General features: G+C 38.1%; 1 protein-coding gene across 1 annotated transcript; it reads left to right on the plus strand.

Annotated features, from left to right (window-relative positions):
• Nucleotides 1-487: 487 nt before the first annotated feature.
• Nucleotides 488-24491, plus strand: LOC142639123 (putative terpene synthase 9). Its single transcript, XM_075813231.1, has 7 exons — nt 488-730; nt 835-1081; nt 4767-5139; nt 5229-5447; nt 5608-5746; nt 23816-24064; nt 24171-24491. The coding sequence occupies exons 1-7, from the start codon at nt 488-490 to the stop codon at nt 24480-24482; spliced, it is 1782 nt and encodes a 593-aa protein (XP_075669346.1). The 3' UTR covers nt 24483-24491.
• The last annotated feature ends 216 nt before the right edge of the window (nt 24492-24707 follow it).

The following is a 24707-nucleotide window of genomic DNA, read 5'->3' on the forward strand; positions in this document are numbered from 1 at the left end:
GTTAATATTTTTGGTATAATTTATTACTCCTAAATAGAGGCTTTCTTTCCCAATTTTCTCTTCTTTGACATTTTTTGTTCCTTGTGCATTGGGTATAATTTGAGTTTAATTAATACATTTTATAGTATTAACCTTTTTGTTTTTAGTTCTTTGAATAGATTTTATAGAATTAATCTTTTTTTTTTTTAATAAAAAAAGCTAACCTAATTGGTTAAAATTTAAAAGCCTTTCTCAATTTAGGGGCTTAAGTGGTTGCTTAACTCGTTTAAGGCAAAAGCGTCCCCATGATTAGTTGGGACAAAGTCTTGGATACTTGGTACCAATCCAAAAAAAAAAAAAAAAAAAGTGTCTTTATACAAAGGGTGCTCTCCCTGAAGTTTTCTTTATATGATACATCATATATTCAATTTAAAGGAACCCCACCCCCCCCCCCCCCCCCCCAAAAAAAAAAGGAAGTAGAAAAGCAACACCCTCTTGAGTCTTCTTGATGGAACTACGAATTCCATATTCCTTTCCCTCATGTCTTGCTACATTAAACCACCAAAGAAATGCAACTGCACAAACAAGGAAACATACCAAAAGAGGCAAGCAATGCCTATCAATATTACCCCCCTTCATTATCGCCTCAGCAAAGTTCAATGAAACACAAATGAATCAACGACGATCAGCTAATTATCACCCCAGTATTTGGGATCGGAAACTCATTGAGTCCTTTACCACTCCCTACTCAGTAAGTCCACTTACTATATACACTTTTCCACATTTATTATGACACACATATGCACTAATTATTTATATTTACTATAATGAATATTTGGTTGTGTTGTGTTGTAGTATGAGATCCATGCCGCTCGGCTTGAGGAGTTGAAGCAAGACATTAAAACTTTGTTGACATCCACAAAAGACCAAAGGATCTTACTGAGGCTTATAGATTCAATGCAGCGGCTAGGAGTGGCTTACCACTTTGAGCAAGAGATAGAAGAGGTTTTGAAATTTCAACTTCCAGATGTTACTAGCGATCTTTACACAGCTGCTTTGCATTTTCGGATTCTAAGAGAACGTGGTTTCCCAGTTAGTTCAGGTGATATTACATACCATCATTCATGTAACTAGGGAATAAGAGGGGTGAGGATTTGTTGGGAAAAATTTTTGGGTAAATTATAAAAACCATAGAAAATTGAAAGCCAAAGTATTTATCACTAAATGGCCAATATTTTCTTGTACTAAAAAAAAAAGTCAATTAGTGTTACCAAGTAAAAAAAAATAATAATAATAAAAAGAGATAAAATTTGAAAATGAAAATAAAAAGCATCCAACAATTCTTTGAGTGTATACAGATAGCATGACAGCACTCAAAATTCAAAGTGGAAAATTTCTAAGAGTATTAGTACTGATGGAGCTAAAAAAATTTAGTTTAGTACCTAAAAAAATCACCATATCTATTTTAATTAACTTACTATTTCACAGCTTACCGCAACAAAACTAAATACTATTCATTTATTTATTATTTCCTCTATCTCTCTCTTCTTCTCTGTCTCTTTATCTTCTCCCTCCCACAGCCACCAACCAAACTCATGACCCTCTCTTCTTCTTTGTCTCTCTATCTTCTCCCTCTCTTCAACCCACAGCCACCATCACGGCACCACCACCACAAAACCAGCAAAGAAGAAATCATTGAGGAAGAACCAAAAAAAAAAAAAAAAAACAGAAAAAACCCACAGATCTTTTAAAAAAAAAGAAAAAAAAAACAAGTAAAAACCAGCAGAAAAAACCCACAAATAAAATAATAATAATACCAGTGAAGAACCACCCATAGCCATCCACCATCACGAATCACCATCACATCGACACCCATTTCCAAAACCATCGGAGAGAGAAGAGAGGAGAGTAGAGAGATTGGGGTGAAGGTGAAGATGATGAGAGGATCGGCCAAAGAAGAGAGAGAAGTCTGAAGAAAGAGAAAAGGGAGGGAGTGAAAATGTATAATAATGAAAGAAAGGAACTCACCCATTAATTATTTTTTAATAACTTTGTTGCTACAGTAGACTACGAAAGATGGTAGTCTATTGTTGCAAGTTTGATAAATTTTTTTAGCAATAATACTATTGATGTAGCTTAGTTTTTATTGTTTGTGGTGTTAAAAATAGTAATTTGGTTTTTTAGTACTATCAATGCTAATGCTCTAACATAGGATTCTAAATATCAAAGAAGTAAATTGTAATGCCAAACACTTATGGGTCAAGTCACCACTTTATTTTTGAAGAAATTACCATTTTAGGTTCAGTTTCAGTTTGGCTCTTGCTTTTTCCAAGCAATTAATTTGGTCCTATTATTTTTAATTTGCCATGAAATTAGTCCCTACCATCTAGTCGCTAACGAAAAATGTCTATTTGGCAAATAATCTGCATTGTTGGCATGCCTAATATTAAAATATTAAATGAGATGTTGACGTGTGTAAATTATACTAGACACATTAGCAAAGTTGGCAAAAACAAATATCACATTAGATTTTAAAAATATTTTCCTTTCTTTACCTTTTTTTTTTTCTCATTTTTCTTTTAATTTTCTTACAATTTTTTTAAATCAAACATGATTTCGTTTTTATTTATTTTTTGAAATTTCTTGGTAACCAAACATAATCTAGTTCAACAATAGTAGATTAACACATATCATATTGTTTCTAACCTTCAATTTGACTTTGAACCCAAATTCATCACAACCCCGACGCTAACTTTCCAGCACCACCGGTCCACTACTAAACCCAAATCCACTATAGAGCCCAATTCATGGCCACTAACTCCACACAAAAAAAAAAACCTGATCCAATTAAGCCCTCTAACCCACATCTCCTCATCTCAAGCCCAACATGCAAGGACCCAACCTTGCATCACTGTTGCCTTGTGCAATTGTAGCAACCCCCGAACCTCTGTAGCCTCCTTTGTTAACCGCGGAGCAAGAGTGATTGTGTCAGAGTGGCTATAGTGTCGAAGAAGATCAATTTTATTTCTTCAAATTTATATTTCAAATTTGAGATCACAAATCAAACATTAGAAATGAAGAAACACAAATCCTATACCGAAAACCTAAAAACCAAAAAAGAGAGAGGAAATAAACATGTTGTAGAAATGAAGATGTGAGAAATGAGAGAAGAAGATTGAGAGCAAGTTAAACGAGAGAGGACGATTGAGAACAAAATACCTAATTTATCTGTGCATTTGTTACCAATAATAATCAATCTATAGAAAATGTTGTAGAGAGGAAGATAAGAGAAATGAGACCCTCTTTCCCATAATTTCTTTTTCCTATTTTAAATTCTTTTTTTCCTTTCATTAAAATTGAGAAATTGATATTTTTTTTTCATTTAAATTCTAATGTCGCATTTTTTCAATGTCAAATAAAATTTTTTATTATAATTTTTGCCACATAAGCATTTTTTTCGTAAGTAATAAGTAGACACTAACTTGACAACAAGTTAAAAATAAAAATGACCAAATTGACTTGTATGGAAAATATGAGAATCAAATTAAAACTGTCTCCAAAGTGTAGAGACCAAAATGGAAATTTCGTGTTTTTAGATATTTAAAAAAAAAAAATCAATTTAGGCCATAAATTTTGTAATCTAAAGTTTAAAATATTTATATATTAAATATACAAATAGAATTTTTGTTTTTGAAAGAAAATTCTAGGGGGGGGGGGGGGACCATTGCTCCCCTTGGACATAATGTACTTCTCCCAGAATCTAACCATATATGCAAGGTTCTTAAAATTGGGATCCTACCTAGATAAGTGAGAATGCATTGTGAATTGGAATGTATGTTTAAGAATCATTAAAATAATTATAAAAATTTATATATTTTTTATACAATCTAACTTCCATACTTTACATCTCCACTACCAATCATCTTTTTCTAACAATATTATATATTTCTAAGCACAAATGCTCAAAAGTCAATTACTATGGTACTCCTATAAAAACACTAGTTCCTTTTTATTTGATTTGAGGTTCTCTTTATTAGCCTTGCTGTTGGCTAAAAAAAATTGCATGATAGATTAGAGGATAGAAAAGTAAGATGATAGAAAACGTAGAAAGAATAGAAAATATTTCAATTTTCCCTTATGTATGTTTGGTTACTTTTGTTAAGGATGAAAAAGTGAAAAAATATAAATATAATCTAAATAAATTTATTGTTATACCCTTATCACATCAAGAGGGGATATAAAAAATTATAATTAAAATGGCTAAATAGTGAATTTAATGTCTTATAAATTTTCTCTTTTGCTTTTCCTCCTAATTTGGAAAGATGGATTTTGGTGGCTCAAGCTGAAAAAGACTACACAATCTCATTTTTCTACATCCATTTTTCATCTCCCTTTAACCTAACCAAACGGACAAAAATTGCTAATATAGTAGGTAATATATATATATATATATATATATATATATATATATATATATATATATATTTGGAGTGATTTGATCAAGAAAACATTTAACATGGAAAGACAAAAATGATAAAATAAAATAAAATCATTAAATTTGGTCTAAAAAATGAAATTAAAAAATCAAGGGTATTTGTTCTCTTGTTTGCTGTATTTGATTTTTTTCAAAACAAAACAATCCAAGTGCCAAATGCCTAAAGTAATCTATTACTCATCACTTTGGGGATCATGAAGAAGGAAAGGTCTTTAATATATGTGTGTATCTTGATTTTGTTTGAAGGGACTTTAACCAATTCATTTTCTGGGTGCATGATGGTGGTAAACAGATGTGTTTGACAAATTCAGAAGCAGAGATGGGAGATTCATAGACAGCTTAAGCAGGGATGTGGAGGGACTTTTGAGTTTGTATGAAGCCTCGTACCTTAGAATGCATGGAGAAAATATATTGGAAGAAGCCAGGGATTTTAGTATCAAAAACCTGAATTTATTAATGGAAAAATTGGACAGTAATTCAGCTAAGAAAGTGAAACAGTCACTGGAAAGCCCCTTATATTGGAGGATGCCTAGAGTTGAAGCTCGGAACTTTATTGATGCCTATCAAAAGGATAATACAAAGAACTGGACCTTACTTGAGCTGGCTAAGTTGGATTACAATTTAGTGCAATCCGTGTATCAACAAGAACTCAAGGAGTTAGAAAGGTCGGGCTTACTTTGCTCCATATATAAATGCTTTAATGGAAACTTGCAATAAGATTAACATGTTTGAACTTTGAAATTTGATTCATCAGGTGGTGGAGAGACTTGGGTTTTAAAGATAAGCTAACTTTTTCAAGGGACCGAGTGATGGAGAATTATATGTGGGCTGTGGGTATCATTTTTGAGCCCCAGTTCTCCAAGTGCAGGATAGGCCTCACCAAATTTGTATGCATATTACTAGTTATCGATGACATGTACGATGTATATGGTTTGCTAGATGAGCTTGAATGCTTCACCGATGCAGTGAAACGGTATCATAGAAACATGATCATCAAGGATACTACTTTATTTGATCTTTTTCCTAATCATCACTTTTTTTTTTCTTTTCAGAATTTCCTAACCGTCACTTTGATGATAAACTTTATTCCTTTTATCTGTGTTTTTTTTTTCCTTTTATTATACTTTTCGCAGATGGGAAATGAAGGCAATGGAGGACCTACCCGAATACATGAAGATTTGCTATGTTGCTATTCTTAACTTCGCTAATGAAATGGCTGGTGATGTCATCAAAGATCATGGCTTGAATACTCTGACCTATCTTATTGAAGAGGTAAGCTAATTCTACAAGGAAAATTGTTGTTTCACGTTTCTCTCACACTTCTTTGATATGTACACTGTGTACACATTAATGGGTGAGTTTTAGTACAGCTTTTTTGTTTTTCTTTTTTGTTTTTTCTTTTGTTTTAGTTTAGTTATATTTTAAATATTTTAACTTTTAATTTTTTGTAAATAAGCTAGTCTTTAATTTTTTTTTTGTCACACATTATATAAACTAGTTTATAATCTCATGCATATAGATTAGTTACATTTACAAAGAAACATAACTAAACGAGTATTAAAATTTTATCAAGTTTATATATAATGTTTGTATATTTGGAAATATAAAATTACTATTAATAAAATAAATATAAGTTTATTTGAAACAAATGAAAAAAAAAATCATTTAAATTGTTATTCATGAAACAATTTTAATTTGTTCAATTACTATTTTTATAATTGTAAGTGCACAATTGCACCTGGACCCAAGAATAGTTATGGGCTCAGACCCAATGAGCCTTAAACAATAAGAATTTGTAGAGTGTGGGCTTGAAACCCAGGTTAGAAGTGTATGAGGATGAAATGACAAACTAAAGATTCCAAGTACTTAGAGACAAAAAGGAGTAATGTAAATAGACCTCCTCGGACGTAAGCCGAAAGCTGTTCTTATATTATATCTCTCTCTTTTTCCTTCTTCTTTTTAGGTTACAAAAAGTTCCGTCCTGTTTCTGTTCCCGGTCCCTCCTTAAATACTCCTCTTTTTAATACTTTATCCACGTGTTGCCCCCCAATTCCTCCCTTAGCCTAGATATTTCTTTTCTTAGTGCCTTTGAACAGTAACTAGAAGTTTCCCTTCCACTGTTTAAGTGTCACTTCCTCATTAATGCGGCCAGGGTGGTAGGTGCAGGGTCTTTAATGTGGAGGTAGCAGCCTTTACCTTTGATATTCTTCCAACACCGGCGCTTCTAGGACATTCAAGGGTTCTCTCCCTTTAACCGTTGGTCTTGACCGTATCATTCCCTAATCTTTACCATGAAGTCTCAGGTTCTTTGAAGTCAGTCCGAGGGGAAAACCATCATCGGCTGGATCCTAGGATCCTCGGCGTATAGGCCGACCCATAGCACCAACAATCTCTAACCCCAGGGTCAGGTCGGCCTTCTTTAACAAGGCCCAAAAGGCCCACATTCCCACCAGGATCCTTTTGCCCCACACAATAGCCCCTCAAAACTCTAATTTTCGACATCCGAGGAGAAAAATAGGGTTTTGATCCGACGAGAACCTGCTCTACACACTTTATAAGTGACGACACGTGTGGAAATCGTTTCGCGTCCCAGAAGATGACACTTGGCGGTTTCATTTTCGAAAACGCGCGTATTTATTACTGTAAGTTACTCTTTGTCTCCCACGCTCAACGGTGAGATGGGCATCCAACGGTTCTCCTCACTCCACGAAATTTTAGGCGGGACAGACATAATTTTCGAGGCCGCCTTTTCGCACGTCGTGACGCTTCGGGAACCTGCGCCTTCATTTAAGTCATCAGGGATCAATCCCATCAAAACAACAACAATCATTCTTCACCAGCAGAAAAACGTGGAAACCCGTACCTTCAACCTTGTAAGTTCTTGCTCTCTCTAGTCTTGACCTTTTCTCCTCGGATACAGTCCTCGGCTACCAATACAATCACTCTCCCTTTTAAAGTTTAGTCTATCGTCTCTCTGTAATGGGAAGATTCAAGTGTCTAGTTGATACCGCCGCTGGGATGGAAGGCTTTAGAGCCAAATACCATATTCCCAGCGACGTAGGGTTAGAATACTGCCCGGCAACAGCCGTGGCTGGTTCTAGGAAAGAGGGAGAGGTTATCATTCCTATGATAGCCTTCATAGAGGGTGGGATGACCCTACCAATGAAACCCGTAATGAGGGAGTATCTTCGCAACCACCGGTTGTGCCCCGACCAATGCCTTCCAAATGTTTTTAGAGTTTTAGGTAGTGTAGATGCTCTAAACGAGCAGATGAGTTTAAACCTCACATGGCACGATGTCGTGTTCCTATATGAGTCCCACAAACTCTCTAAGGTAGGCTATTATATGAAATCTCGGTCTAGCACCGTTAGGCTAATCTCCTGTCTGCCCAAATCAAACAAAGGCATGAAGGACGACTACCTGATCGTGTCTGGGAACTGGCACGACGGCCTCCACCGCCCCGGTTCGGTGGGGGGATCCAGGTGCGACACCATAGGATTAATCTCCCCACAACACAAATTCTCCTAACACACACGAAATGCGTATTTGTATTTACTTAAATTCGTTAAATATTTGTGTGAATCGACCAGGTTTGTTTGTTTGATGTCTTTTTTGCAGATAAGCAACACGTGCGTCCTCGTCTAAGTCACTGTAACGTTGCCGATCTAAACCGAGTACTTCGCTCCGAGGTATTCGTTAGTGCAGACCTACAACTCCGGGCTGCTCATCTCATTCTAGGATACACCCCCCTTTCCAAAGATTTTCAGGAGATAGAGGACGCCATTATTGCCGGCGACCGAAGACGGAAGAGGATAAACGAAGCACGCCCCCATTTTTTGGACGACCGTGACCTCCCGACGCTCCTGACACTATTTTGTACAACCGGCCGATAGCAGCAGTCCCCCTCGCCATACACTCACAAACAACTGTCGTTCCAGAAGAGGAGGTGTCTTCTTCACACACTCTTGACGACGAGATAGACCAATTCCATCTTGAAGACACCGAGAGACCTCGCGGAAACCAGTTCGTGGTACTTTCCGACGAGGAGGAAGAAGCCACTGAGGCCTCCGGAATCGCAGGGTTTGTAGTTGCCCTTCCCGAGGACGAATCCGTAGAAGGCATGGGACGAATGGAGGGTCTTCTCACTAATAGGGCTGCCAAAGTTGCAGAGAAGAAGAAAACAGGGACGTCCCAAGTTCCCCCAGCCTTACCTCCTCCTCCTCCTCTAGCTGAGCCAAAACTACCAGCCGAGGATCCCAAGAAGAAGAGGAAGGGAGATAATGAGGGGACGATTACTAAAGACCCCAAGAAACCACGCCAACAACTCCCACCGGCCCAGCAGCAGAAGTTGGACAAAGGCAAGGGTAGAGCCCGTTCAGCTGAAGTTGGGGAGATCAGGGATGAGGCCGTAGTGCACCGAGCACCGGCCACTTGGTCCCCCGATCTAAGGCTGGACGGCACTCCTATCTCCTGTCAGTCCAGTATAAGGGCAGTTCAACAAGGCCACGCCCACCACCTGGCCGAGGTCCTAGAACGCCCTCTTCTGCTGCCCAAGGACATGGAGACCTTGGAAAAGATGGGCCAACCACAACTATTCCTCTCTCTAAAAAGAGACTTAGCACTGGTAAGTGTTTCTTCTTTTAACAATATTTATAAGTAAATTAGTTTTTGTTATTCCTAACTCCATCATGCTTTTTTACATGCTATTCAGGAGGTCTTTGTAGCTGAAAAGTTTATTGAAGACGCTCGGAAAGTAGCCAGGGCTGAGCTCGAAATTAGGGTGGAGACCGAGAAGTCCTTGGGTACAGCCCTTGCTGAGAACGAAAAGCTGACCTCGGAGGTAGCAGAGCTGAGGAGAGAGAAGAATGGGGTCGAGTCAAACTTGAAGACAATGAAGACCCAGATAGAAGGACAGCGCAAGCTCCTTCATGCAAGAGATGAAGAGCTCTCCCAAGCTCAAAAGGAGTGCTCGGATCTGAAGAAGCAGTTGGCGCTGATGAAAGAAGAAGCCAGTTCCTTCCAACTCTCTCTTCAAGCTGCGAAGCAGGCAAGTTTTGATGAAGGGGTAGCCACTACCGAGGAGCAGCTGACAGAGGAGTTCGCGGCTTTATGCCGCGAATACTGTCAAAAAGTATGGGGGGAAGCTTTAAACGTAGCAGGAGTTCCCCAGTCTTCGGATTTGAGGAAGTCCGAGAACGTTTGGCTTCCCCTAGAAATACAGGAGATTGAAGAGGCTCCTGCTGCTACTCCTACCCCTGAGACAACTCTTCCTGTCCTACCTCCGATGGTCCCACAGCAAATTCCTGATCCTACAGAACCTTCTGGTTCCAATAAAGAAAAGGAAGGAGGGGTGGATGCAGAGAGGGACTTGAACCAGATAGTGGAACCCAACGTCCTTCCACCAAAGACAGCGGATAAAGGAAAGCAGGTTATGACTCCTTTTGAGCTGGAGTTGAGAAAGACCGAGGGCACTAGTACCTCTCAGCAAGATCCTCCTCCAACAGCTTAGGACTTAGCTTAGGGCTTCTTTTTTTCCATTTTTTTTTTTTTTGTTTTTGAATTATATATTGTAATGTATATTCACCTTGATTAATGAAGAACAATTTCGTTTGCTTTTCACTTGGATTGTGTCTGCTTTTTCTTTATTCTTTATGTACTTATTACAAAAGTTTTCCCATTAAGTCATATCAGAAGTTTCTCAGAGCATAAAAATCTAACTCCAAGGATTGCATAGTCATAACTTTCACATAATCATGCGTATATTATTAAAGATTTAATACAAGGTGACATGGTTAATTCCTTTGAATAATACCTCGATTAAAAAAGGAAAGAGGACTTCATATAACAATTAAGCCCTTATAATGCATAACACTGTTTTTAGTAGGTTGTAAGATCCGAGTTAATAAACAGTAAGGTATTAACATCCAGGCATAATCAGAAGTTAAGTTTAATCAAAGTCATAGTCCGAAGATAAATCTTAAGCAATCTTTCGTTTAATTCTTCAAAATTGTAACTGTAAATGGTAAGACATCAATTTCCTCAAGGTTTGTGGTCCGAGGACTACACTTAACCAAGTTTCGTTTGATTCTCAAAAATTGTAACTTCAAATGTTAATTTTCCCAAAGTAGGAGGTCCGAAGACCCGGCATAACTAAGGTTCCGTTTAACAAATGACAAGACATCAATTTCCACAAGGTTTGTGGTCCGAGGACTACACTTAACCAAGTTTCGTTTGATTCTCAAAAATTGTAACTTCAAATGTTAATTTTCCCAAAGTAGGAGGTCCGAAGACCCGGCATAACTAAGGTTCTCGTTTAACAAATGACAAGACATCAATTTCCACAAGGTTTGTGGTCCGAGGACTACACTTAACCAAGTTTCGTTTGATTCTCAAAAATTGTAACTTCAAATGTTAATTTTCCCAAAGTAGGAGGTCCGAAGACCCGCATAACTAAGGTTCCGTTTAACAAATGACAAGACATCAATTTCCACAAGGTTTGTGGTCCGAGGACTACACTTAACCAAGTTTCGTTTGATTCTCAAAAATTGTAACTTCAAATGTTAATTTTCCCAAAGTAGGAGGTCCGAAGACCCGCATAACTAAGGTTCTGTTTAACAAATGACAAGACATCAATTTCCACAAGGTTTGTGGTCCGAGGACTACACTTAACCAAGTTTCTGTTTGATTCTCAAAAATTGTAACTTCAAATGTTAATTTTTCCAAAGTAGGAGGTCCGAAGACCCGGCATAACTAAGGTTCTGTTTAACAAATGACAAGACATCAATTTCCACAAGGTTTGTGGTCCGAGGACTACACTTAACCAAGTTTCTGTTTGATTCTCAAAAATTGTAACTTCAAATGTTAATTTTCCCAAAGTAGGAGGTCCGAAGACCCGGCATAACTAAGGTTCGTTTAACAAACGACCAGACACCAATATCCACAAGGTTTGTGATCCGAGGACTACACTTAACCAAGTTTCTTTTTGATTCTCAAAAATTGTAACTTCAAATGTTAATTTTCCCAAAGTAGGAGGTCCGAAGACCCGGCATAACTAAGGTTCTGTTTAACAAATGACAAGACATCAATTTCCACAAGGTTTGTGGTCCGAGGACTACACTTAACCAAGTTTCTGTTTGATTCTTAAAAATTGTAACTTCAAATGTTAATTTTCCCAAAGTAGGAGGTCCGAGGACCCGGCATAACTAAGGTTCTGTTTAACAAATGACAAGACATCAATTTCCACAAGGTTTGTGGTCCGAGGACTACACTTAACAAAGTTTATGTTTGATTCTCAAAAATTGTAACTTCAAATGTTAATTTTCCCAAAGTAGGAGGTCCGAAGACCCGGCATAACTAAGTTTATTTTTAACAAATGACAAGACATCAATTTCCACAAGGTTTGTGGTCCGAGGACTACACTTAACCAAGTTTCTGTTTGATTCTCAAAAATTGTAACTTCAAATGTTAATTTTCCCAAAGTAGGAGGTCCGAAGACCCGGCATAACTAAGGTTCTGTTTAACAAATGACAAGACATCAATTTCCACAAGGTTTGTGGTCCGAGGACTACACTTAGCCAAGTTTCTGTTTGATTCTCAAAAATTGTAACTTCAAATGTTAATTTTCCCAAAGTAGGAGGTCCGAAGACCCGGCATAACTAAGGTTCTGTTTAACAAATGACAAGACATCAATTTCCACAAGGTTTGTGATCCGAGGACTACACTTAACCAAGTTTCTGTTTGATTCTCAAAAATTGTAACTTCAAATGTTAATTTTCCCAAAGTAGGAGGTCCGAAGACCCGGCATAACTAAGGTTCTGTTTAACAAATGACAAGACATCAATTTCCACAAGGTTTGTGGTCCGATATGTCCACAGAACATGAGGGAGCTCTTCTACCCATCTGCCTTTCGCATCATCCAACCTCTTCTTGAGCCCATTGACTATGACTTTGTTAACGGCCTCGGCCTGCCCATTCCCTCGAGGATAAGCTGGGGTAGAATATCTATTTATGATACCCATGTCACCACAATATTGCCTAAAGGCGTTGCTGTCAAATTGAACGCCGTTGTCTGAGACAAGAGTGTGCGGTATACCAAATCTAGTAACAATGTTTTTCCATATAAATTTCTTGGAATCAACATCTCGGATATTGGCTAATGGCTCAGCTTCAACCCATTTAGTGAAATAGTCTGTTCCCACGAGCAACCATCTTTTGTTGCCAGCAGCTCTCGGAAATGGCCCGACAATGTCCAGGCCCCATTGTGCGAAAGGCCAAGGGCTAGACAGAGGGTTAAGAACCCCTCCAGGTTGGTGGATATTAGGAGCGAACCTCTGACATTGATCACACTTTCTGGCATAGTCCTGAGCCTCCCTCTCGCATATTGGGCCACCAATAACCCTGAGTAAGGGCTCTATGAGCTAAGGACCTTCCCCCAGTGTGACTCCCACAAATTCCTTCATGCAATTCCTCCAGTAATGATTCTGTTGATTCAGGGTGTACACACAACAAATACGGTCCTGAAAAGGATCGTTTGTATAGCTTCTGGTCCTCGGACAACCAGAAACGCGGCGCCTTTCGACGTACCTTTTCTGCTTCAACTTTGTCTTCGGGAAGGATGTCATTTTTGAGAAAAGATATGATCGAATCCATCCAACTAGGACCAGGCCTTATTAGATGGACGCGAGGTGCGTTAGCAGCTATAAGAGAAGGTTCTACCAAATCCTCAACGAGAATAACCCTTGGTAGACCTTGAGCCGAGGATGTTGCCAACGTAGCCAAAGAATCTGCATGAGTATTTCCACTCCTAGAGACATGAACTAAGGCAAAGGAGTCGAATTCAGCCTGCTGACGCTTGACCTGGGCCAAATATTCCTGCATTCTGGAATCTCTAGCCTCCATGGTCCCCATGACTTGGCCGACCACTAATTGAGAGTCCGAGAACACATGGATTTCCTTGCCACCCATCTTATGTACCATTCGCATGCCTACCAAGACTGCTTCATACTCGGCCTCATTATTAGTAGCCGAGAAAGCCAATCTCAAAGATTTTTCAAAGACAATTCCTTCAGGGGACATTAGAACAAGTCCAACGCCAGACCCTTTATGATTAGCAGCCCCATCCACATAAACTTTCCAAGCCGAGGGCGATACGGCTGTGATCACACCAACTGATTTTTCACCCATGTGCGCTACCTTTGAAGTTTCTTCTAACAATGGCTCAGCAAACTCTGCCACCAAATCAGCGAGGACCTGACCTTTCACCGAGGTGCGAGGCTTGTACTTAACATCAAAGGCTCCCAAAATGGTTCCCCATTTTGCCACTCTGCCAGAATAATCAGCACTACGCAACACAGCCTTGAGCGGCAACTGGGTCAAAACAACCACAGTATGAGATTGGAAATAATGAGGAAGTTTGCGCGTGGCGTGGACTACAGCCAGAAGTGCTTTTTCCAAGGGCAAATAGCGCACCTCGGCTTCATTCAAGGACTTACTAACATAGTAGATCGGCCTCTGCACTCCATCTTCATTCCTTATAAGGACTAGACTCACCGCATGAATAGCCACGGCAAGATAAGCGAATAAAACCTCGTCCACCTCAGGGCGAGATAAAATGGGTGGCCGAGATAGATATTGCTTAAGCTGTTGGAAAGCTGACTCACAATCCTCGGTCCACTGAAACCCTTTCCACTTGTTCAACAACTGAAAGAAAGGACGGCACCGGTCAGCTGACCGAGAAATAAATCTGTTCAACGCAGCAATCATTCCGGTCAATTTCTGAATCTCCTTTGGGTTCCGAGGCGGCTGCAAATTTTGAATAGCCCTAACCTGCACTGGGTTCACCTCTATGCCCCTATGAGTGATCATATATCCTAAGAACTTTCCAGATCCCACTCCAAAAGAACACTTGGAGGCGTTAAGGCGCAACTTATACTTCCTCAGCATTTGGAAGGTGTCGGCCAAATCTGTGATGTGCGAAGGTACCGTCTTACTCTTTACCACCATGTCATCCACGTATACTTCTATGGTTTTCCCCAGTTGCTGTTCAAACATTCGGGTCATCATTCTTTGATAAGTAGCCCCAGCATTTTTTAACCCAAATGGCATGACTTTATAATGATAGTTCCCCGTTGGAGTAATGAAAGCAGTCTTTTCCTGATCCTCTAATGCCAAGGGGATTTGGTGGTAACCCTGAAAGGCGTCCAGGAAACTCATCCGAGGATGTCCGACAGTAGCATCTACCAGTTGATCAATCCGTGGCATTGGGAATGAATCTTTAGGACAGGCCTTGTTCAGATCAGTAAAGTCTACACATACTCTCCACTTGCCGTTCTTCTTCTTAACGACAACAGTATGAGCCAACCATTCAGGGTAGAAAACTTCTTTGATAGCCCCCGCCCTTTTGAGTTTAAGAACCTCTTCCTTCACAGCCTCAGAATGTTCTCGGGAAGATCGCCGAGGTGGCTGCCTCCTCGGAACAATGGCCGGATTGACGTTTAGATGATGACAAATAAAGTTCGGATCCACACCTGGAGCCTCATAGGGGTCCCATGCAAAGACATCTAGATTATCCTTCAGAAATTTCAACAACTCCATCTTTTCTTGGTGTGGCAATCGTATGCCAACTTGAAAGAACCTCTCGGGATCGTCGGTTATTACAAACTTCTCTAACTCCTCGCAAACAGCCTCATCTTCTGTCATCGCTCCAGGTGCCTCCGGAGCTGTTAATTGCTATGACTCCTGGATGGGCAAGGTTGATAACTCGACTTCTGACTGACGAAGTACTGCAGCGGAGATGCATTGCCGGGCCACTACCGGACTGCCGAGGATTTCCTCAACATGTTCCCCCGAGGGGAATTTAACCTTAACGTGCAAGGTAGAGGAAACGGCTCCCAGGGCGTGCAGCCATGGCCTGGCGAGGATGGCTGTATATGGAGAGTACGCGTCAACCACAATGAAATCTACTTCAACCGTTTCGTGCCGGATTGAACGGGTAAACGGATCCGTCCTTTTGGCACAACGGCTCTCCCTTCAAAGCTAATAAGAGGTGAGTCATAAGGAGTTAAATCTTCCAACTCCAACCTTAACCCCTTAAATAGATCAGGGTACATGATATCTGCACCGCTGCCCTGATCTATCATTACCCTCTTCACGTCATAATTACCTATTCTGAGGGTAACCACAAGAGCATCGTCATGGGGCTGGATAGTCCCTACTTTATCCTCCTCGGAGAAACCCAAGACAGGTAAAGTGCTCTTTAATCTCTTCGGCCTGCTACCCACATCCTCGGCCTGCGAATGGGAAACCGCCATAACCCTAGTAGGACCTGAGCCTGTCCTACCAGGTGCAGCGAAGATAACATTAATCGTCCCCAATGCTGGCCGAGATGAACTATTCCGCTGGTTGTTTGAACCAACTTGACTGACTTGCCCAGTGGGCTGACACAAGTGCTGCTTTAACTTTCCCTCACTGACGAGCTGCTCTAGATGGTTCCACAGGGTTCGACAGTTCTCAGTAGTGTGGCCCACATCCTGATGGTACTGACAGAAAAGGTTTTGATTTCTTCTCGCAGGGTCACCTGCCATTTTGCCGGGCCACCTGAAGAAGGGCTCTTTACGAACTTTTTCTAATAACTGATGCACCGGTTCTCGGAACACAGCATTTACAACTGGTGCCGCCGAGCCGGATTGTCGGAATTAATCCCTCCTACGCTTGTTGTTGTGATATCTGTCCGACCCGAAATCCCTTCTCTCCCCGCGGGATAACCTTCTCCTTTCCTTTTCCCCGTTGCCGGTCTTCCTCTACCCTTTTATATTCATCAATACGATCCATAAGACGACGTACGCCGCGGACGGGCTTTTTCGTCAAAGACTTTCTTAGGTCGTGATCGGTAGGGAGGCCTACCTTAAAGGTATTTAGCGCCACCTCATCAAAGTCGCCGTCTATTTCATTAAACATCTCCCAATATCATTCGGAGTATGCTTTCAGTGTCTCCCCTTCCTTCATGACCATGGATAGCAATGAGTCCAGTGGCCGAGGGACTCTGCTACAAGTAATGAACCGAGAAGCAAACGCCCTAGTTAGTTCCCCAAACGAGCCTACAGACCCCGACTTGAGACCGTTGAACCATCTCATAGCCACAGGTCCCAAGCTGGAGGGGAAGACTTTACACATCAAAGTCTCGTTATGAGAGTGCACTGCCATCCTTTGGTTGAAGTGACTCACGTGCTCCACCGGATCAGTCCGGCCATTATAGATGGTAAACGTGGGCTGGGTGAACCTCCTGGGAGCCTCTCCCTCTCAATCCTTCGTGAAAACGGAGATTTAGAGAGTTGGTGCAACGCCCTACTCATGGTATCGTTGCCTAAACCCCTAGGACGAAGCTTCTTACGTCTGCGGATTGGCTGGTCGTTCTCCTCACCAGAGGATGTTGCACTGGTGGGGGAATATGACCTTGAACCGTAGCCATGTCCCCCATCCTTCTCTGAGGAAGAACTAGATGAGGACGGGGAAACCTTACATTTAGCACGGCGTAACTTCCTCTTCAAACGATTGATTTCCTTCTGCATGGATTTAGAGCCCTCATCGTGGGTAGTGCTACCCCTCCATGAGTATGGCTAGCCCCTGGATATTCTGTATGGACGCTTCCCTCACGATCCCTACGTTGTTCAAGACGTTCGAAATGATCTTCAGGTTGTGACCCTTGTGACTCTGCATGATGAGAGCCTAAGCCTGCCATAATATCCCTACTACTTCTAGACTAGATTCCCACAGACGGCGCCAATTGTAAGTGCACAATTGCACCTGGACCCAAGAATAGTTATGGGCTCAGACCCAATGAGCCTTAAACAATAAGAATTTGTAGAGTGTGGGCTTGAAACCCAGGTTAGAAGTGTATGAGGATGAAATGACAAACTAAAGATTCCAAGTACTTAGAGACAAAAAGGAGTAATGTAAATAGACCTCCTCGGACGTAAGCCGAAAGCTGTTCTTATATTATATCTCTCTCTTTTTCCTTCTTCTTTTTAGGTTACAAAAAGTTCCGTCCTGTTTCTGTTCCCGGTCCCTCCTTAAATACTCCTCTTTTTAATACTTTATCCACGTGTTGCCCCCCAATTCCTCCCTTAGCCTAGATATTTCTTTTCTTAGTGCCTTTGAACAGTAACTAGAAGTTTCCCTTCCACTGTTTAAGTGTCACTTCCTCATTAATGCGGCCAGGGTGGTAGGTGCAGGGTCTTTAATGTGGAGGTAGCAGCCTTTACCTTTGATATTCTTCCAACACCGGCGCTTCTAGGACATTCAAGGGTTCTCTCCCTTTAACCGTTGGTCTTGACCGTATCATTCCCTAATCTTTACCATGAAGTCTCAGGTTCTTTGAAGTCAGTCCGAGGGGAAAACCATCCTCGGCTGGATCCTAGGATCCTCGGCGTATAGGCCGACCCATAGCACCAACAATCTCTAACCCCAGGGTCAGGTCGGCCTTCTTTAACAAGGCCCAAAAGGCCCACATTCCCACCAGGATCCTTTTGCCCCACACAATAATAATAATAATAATAATAATAACTAGTCGCTAACCCGTGCTATGCATGGAACCCTATCTATTTATTTGGTAAACTAAAATAATTTTCTAAAATCTTAAATTGATTAAGGAACTTCACCATTGCATAATTTGCTCTTGTATAACTTCACTTTGTATTACAATTTGATGAAGAAGTCATTGTTGAGCATGCAATGAGTTAGAAAAAATTTGTTAGACAGTTTCAAATACTACAAAAAAATAACTCAAAAATTCATATATTAAAAATTCTGAAAAACCAAAAAATATTAAAGAATCAGATGATTTACCGCTTAAAAATTATTGAAACAAAATAAAATATACATAACTAAACAATAGAGAAATATAAAGAAAGATGAGTTACATTCAAAGGAATAATTTCAATTATTACAAGCTTTTTTTATCTTATAAAGAGTTTAGTGGTTCATGTACAAAAATTACTTTTTAAAAAATACATAAAATAACCATAAAATAATTTTTTTTAATAAAGTAAAAGAGAAGAAAATAATATAAGAAGAGCTCATACATTTACTCTGTTTTAAAAAAATATATATTGGAGTTTGCATTGCTTTTATATTATTCATGATTAACCTCGCAAATTTGGAGATAAATTGTCAACATTCGAGTTTAAGTTTAAGTTGAACTTGTTAGAAAGATAGAGTTTCACTCTTTGTTAATTAAGTTTGGATTAAATAAAAATAATTTTGTTTTAAAAAAATGATAATGGTGAGTTTGAGTTTAAGTTTAAGTTGGACTTATTAGAATGATAGAGTTCCACTTTTTGTTAAGTTTGAACTAAAAAAAAATAATTTTATTTAAATAAAATGATAATTTTATTTAAATAATTTACTGACATGAAAAATTGTGAGAGCTTCAGAGATTTCAGATTAATTAGAAATAATTTTATTTTCAAAAAATGATAATGATGAGTTTGAGTTTAAGTTCGACTTGTTAGAAAGATAATGTTTCACTTCTTGTCAAGTTTGGACTAAATAAAAATAATTTTATTTAAATAAAATGATAATTTTATTTAAATATTCTGTTTACGGGAAAAATTGTGAAAGATTCAGAAATTTCGGCTTTATCATATTTGTATAATTGTTCTTCAATTCAACAGGACAATTAACTAAAACTAAAAACACAAAAACATGGTGATTGGTAACTTACTAAGAGCATCCACATCAGATCTTGTATTATCTTCTATAATACAAAAAAATTCTTCATTTTACACATTTTAGTCAAAAAATCACCTACATCAGTGGAGCCAAAACTATGTAAAATCTTGCAAAACTATCCACGAGTTATAGTAACCGTGTAAATACACACGACTACTGTAGCTCGTTTATACAATATTTTATCATTTTCTCGTTCGCTCCTTTTTTTCTCTCTCTGATCCGTGCTCAACAAACTCAATTATCTCATATTTTTCTCAACACAGAAGATATACAGAGATACACTTTGCTCAAAAAAAAAAACACAGACATACACAAACACAGATCGGTGCTTGACTGATCAGAGCTCGCGGATCAAGGATCGGAGCTCGCGGACGTGGATTGGAGCTAGCGGATGCTGGATCGGAGCTTGCGGACGTTGGATCGGAGCTCGCGGATCGCAAATCGGAGAGGGAAAGTTGATTTGAGCTCGTGATCATAGAGGGAGAGGTGATCTGAGCTCGTGATCGGAGAGGGAGAGGGAGAGGGAGAGTTGATCGAGAGGGAAAGGGAGAGTTGGAGAGTTGGAAAGATGGGTATAGAGAGAGAAAGCAAAAATCAGAAATGAGTAGGGAGAGAGAGAATGCGCTAATTATATCGAGGTAGTTGGGAAAATAATAAAAAATTGAAGAAAATTGATAATTTAATTAAAAAATGTAGTAAGATAGATGAACTGATGTGAATGTTTTATAAAATTAGATATAAAAATAGAAAAAGTAAGTTTTTAGTGTAAAAATAAATGTGTAAAATGAAAAAACTGATGTGAATACTCTAAAAGACTTCAAGAAATTTTCACGTAAAAGGGCTCAAGGAAAGCTTCAAGCTAAAGTGTGTTGCCTTTGTTTTTTGTTAGTTTCACGTGGAGTTTTTATATCCTTACATGACCCTGTATATGAGTCCTCACGTTTTTTTTTTTTTAATTTTAATAACAGAGTCCTAATATATTTAGTTTGGATTAAAAAAAAAATATTTTTTTTTAAAAAAAATAATAATAATAAGTTTGAGTTTAAATTGGACTTGTTAAAGTAATAAAGTTTCACTTTTTGTTCAGTTTAGACTAAATAAAAATTATTTTATTTAAATATTGTGCTGACGTGAAAAATTGTGAGAGTTTCAAAAGCTTGGGTTTTATATATATATATATATATATATATATATATATATATATATATATATATATATAATAATAATAATAATAATAATAAAATGAATCAATGAAGGTGATTTTATTAAGGTTTATTAATTTTGATTCTATGATTTTCTCACGTAATAACCCATTGAGAATAAATTCTAATAGGATTCCGCCATCCGATTGTAGTTTGCCACGTCAGATTTTTACAAATAATAGATTAACACTACCACACACAATCAGCCCTCTTTTCGAATACTATCTTCAGAAAATCAAGTTCTCAAAATCCCAGGCTACCTCCCTACGTACACGCCACTGATTCAAGAAGCCACTGATGCCGTCGAGTTGGGAATCCTCTGGCGACAGCACCAGACTTGAGGAGTCATCTTCTTCCTATAATTTTCTTCCTTTATCAAAACCCATTTCACAAAACCGTTCAATTTTAACAAATCAACATTTTGTTTTTAGATTTGCTTGAAGCTCCTCTTTTCTGGGTTTTTTGTTTTTTGAGTTTACAGTTAGTGTAGCTAGAGATGAATTTGTTGAAGTTGTACTTGTTACTACTCTTTGAAGAGTAAAGATGGAGGGTGTAAATGGGTTTTGCAAGAATATGAAACTACTTACATCAGATTTGTAAAATGAGTAAAGAGAAATTTGATGAAGATGTTACACCAGCTTCAACGGATTTCTTCGATTTCGACAACGTCGCCAAAGGCGTTAGAGGTGTCGACAGCTTCTTGACTATGGCGTGAAGGGGAAGAAGCCTAGGCTTTTGAGGATTTTGGAGGGGAGAGAGAGGTGGGTTTGTGGTGAGTTATTGGGAGAGGGGTGAGTTTTGACTTTTGAGAAGGGGTAGGGACTGGTGGCGGCCATGGAAGGAAAATGAAGCTGAGAGAGAGAGAGAGCTTGACAGAGGAGAGGACTATGGAGTTTTAAGGGGGTTATGATTTTGTGTGGCGGGTTGTATTTGGTTTTCTCTAAATTGCTGATGTGGCACTTCTTCATTGGGGGCTGTAAAACCCACCTTTTAAAGCCAAGACCGACCAAATTGAGGGTGTGTTTAGGTTATTTTACTATGACTGAAAAATTATTGCTGAAAGTACTGTAGATAAAGGTAAAAGTTAGTTGAAATAGTTCAGTAAAGTCTATTAATAATACTAAAAAATGCAGTGGAGCTCATAAATAATAGCAAAAATAAGCTAAATAATAAAATAATTTTAATTTTTAATCATAACTCAAACGCTGAAATTCTATACCATTTAGCATAAGAAATTAAGAAATTAAATTGACACATCGATTTTTGTAGTATAGTAAATAGTTGTATCAAAATTAAGAAAATTGAATGTAACACATGAAATAAAATTATAATCTAATTTGATATTTAACTGAATTTTATTATAAATTTTTTTTTTTTTTTTTGGTTAACTATAAACTTTGCTATATATATATAAAGTTACCTTAAATAAATTATTCACAAAGAGACACATAATGTCCACACTTAACACTAGAAATTCACATCTGTTAAGACTGTCTACCTTTAACGTATGATGACACATGTTGGGTACATTGAAAGCCCATTTCTCAATACTTTGAAATTTTAATTGAAGAGAAATGTTTGGACATTGTTTTTCTTTTCTTAATAATACAAATTAAAATTTACTATGTAAAATAGCACTATTTAACCTATGTGGATTCTCTTCCAGAGACTAGTCCCAACTCATCTCTTAAAGAGATGGGTTCTTTAAGCATGCGTTCATCTAACCGCCATTTTAAAAAATTTGGTCTACCTGGATCTCTGTCTTTTCAAAAGTCGAGTTCCAATTAAATATTAAAACATGGGACTCATCTTTTCAAGAAACGAGATCAACTTCAAACCCAAGAATTGTCACTTGAAGTGATCATAGCAATGACTTTAATGTTGTTCTTGGCCTAGTTATTAGCTTTTCCTGCGGGGAAAAATAACTAAATTTGAAATATAAGTTGATCAAAACAAAGGGGGAAAAAAAACAAGAAAATCATCTGTCTAAATAGATACTTATCAAAAGGTTGCTCATTAATTTATAGCTGACGACAGAGATACGCCATGAAGAAACAAGGGAAGGTTGTTAGTTGGTAAAATTATTAGAAAATCAAATCTGGGTATTGAAGAGAGGTGATTTTAGAGAGGAGTTTTTATAGTTGTGGGCAGAGGCGGAGCCAGGGGGGGGGGGGGGGAGGGGGGCACTCCCTGACACCTCCTAAAATATTCCATATTACTACTATTAGGAATTTTTTTAAATGCTTTACCTTCCTTGATGCAGAAATCAAACACAAATCAGGAAAAATGCTTCCTAGCCTGCTGAAATAAAGGGAAAATGACAAGCTTACCTAATGCCCAATAAGTCAATGATAGCGTGTGAGGAAGGAAAAAAAAAAAAGGGAAAAAGTTTCCTAACACAAGAAAAAATAAATGGAAGAATTTTCCTTAGGAACAATAACACACTCCAAGAGCTTTGACTTATCAGCTGTTAGCTTTTAATTATCATGCACTTACCATAATAATAATAATAATAATAATAATAATAATAATAATCATCATCATCATCATGCATTTTTAGTGTCTTTCTTATGACATTTCAATTGATAGTCCTATATTTTACACAATTTTTTTTATTGTCCTCAATTTCTTGACATTTCAGTTTTAAATTGTGGGTTTATGTTATGAACAAAATTTTAATTATTTTTTAAAAAAAATACAAAGTCGAATTTTACCTAAAATTTCAAAAACAATTAAGAAAAGATAGTGAAACGTGTATACAACTTCGCAAGTAAATTGCTATACTTTTAATATTTTTCAAATTAATTTATTTCCGCAATTTATTTTATAGTACTTAAATGTCTAACTATAGTTTAGGTTTAATTAGTTTTTGTATGACACATATAGTTGTTATTGCTTTTTTTTTTGTTAATATAGATTTTTTTTTTAATATTGACTTCTAATCTTGCCCCTCCTGGATTGAAATCCTAGCTTCGCCACTGGTTGTGGGATTTGGTGAGATTTAGGTGAGTTTGGCATCAATTTATAAACTAAATTTTTAGCTTTTTATGTATGATTTTTTAAATTTCAAATTTTCTCATATTTTAAAAATTGATTGAAATAACATCATTTTCATGAGTCAATTATTAAATCTCTTTTTACACCTCAATCAAATTAGATAGCGTCAACAATTGTGAGATGTGACAAAAGTAAGAAATTTTGTTGTCTCACTATATTTATTATTAAGTAAAACAATGAAGTCCCCTCTATCTAACTAAAAGAAGGGTTAAAAAATTAAGTTAATCCTTAAAAGCCATTGTGTGGGGATGATCAATGCGATTTGGCCCTATTTTGTAACTACTACCATTGAAAAAAAAAAAAAAACATTTCTCATAATTAATGTCTGATTGGCGTGCATTATTTTTTATTGCAGTGGGCAACTCTTTGTAGATCACATTTAGCAGAAGCTAAGTGGTTTTACAGTGGATACATTCGTACAGTGAGCGAGTACCTGGAAAATGCTTGTGTTTCAGTGGGTGGTCCTGCAGCCATGTTTCATGCCTATATTCTGCTTGGTTGCACCTTAACAAAAAATTCTATTGATTGTTTCAAGAATGGCTCAGAGATAATATATTGGTCATCCCTCATTACTCGACTTAGTGATGATTTAGGGACTTCAGAGGTATGCTTGGTACAAATATTTGCAATTTAAGCTAGTCAAATATTACTATTTAATTTTTACCATAATAAGTATTAATGTACTAATTCTCTGTTTCTTTTATCCAAAGGCTGAGAGCAAGAGAGGTGATGTGGCAAAATCCATCCATTGCTACATGGTACGAGATGGCATAACCGAAGTACAAGCAAAACAGTGCATAAAGGAATTAATCAACTATTCATGGAAAAAATTGAACAAAGAGAGTGCCAAAAATTCGTTGCCAAGATCAGTGGTAAATATGTCACTAAACATGGCCCGAACTGCTCAGTGCATCTACCAACATGGAGATGGAATAGGAACATCGACTGGAGCCATTAAAGACCATTTAACCTCCTTAATTGTTAAAGCAATCCCTATTGAAGAAACTTGTAGTATGATTTGATTATAAAGATCCAACGTGTCTATCTCTTGTAGGCTTCATGGGCTTGTAGTTTTTCCATTGATTGGAAGATTTTAGTAGGTGTCACTATGTGACTTCTTGTTCCAAGGCTATGAGACAGATCGGGAAAACTAAAGTTTGAAGATTCTTTAACCTCTGTCAGAGTCTACCACATTGGCATTGGCTTGCAGATCATGAACAATTTCACCGCTCTAGCCAAATTCAACT

This window comes from Castanea sativa, chromosome 6, assembly GCF_040712315.1.
Source record: "Castanea sativa cultivar Marrone di Chiusa Pesio chromosome 6, ASM4071231v1".
In the NCBI taxonomy this organism is placed as follows: Eukaryota; Viridiplantae; Streptophyta; class Magnoliopsida; order Fagales; family Fagaceae; genus Castanea; species Castanea sativa.

Excerpts from the sequence above, each read along its gene's own strand:
- LOC142639123 (XM_075813231.1), top strand. The coding sequence starts at position 488 with ATGGAACTACGAATTCCATATTCCTTTCCCTCATGTCTTGCTACATTA. Across the intron at positions 5,747-23,815 it reads TGACCTATCTTATTGAAGAG|TGGGCAACTCTTTGTAGATC; the intron begins GTAAGCTAATTC and ends TTTTTATTGCAG. Across the intron at positions 24,065-24,170 it reads ATGATTTAGGGACTTCAGAG|GCTGAGAGCAAGAGAGGTGA; the intron begins GTATGCTTGGTA and ends TTTTATCCAAAG.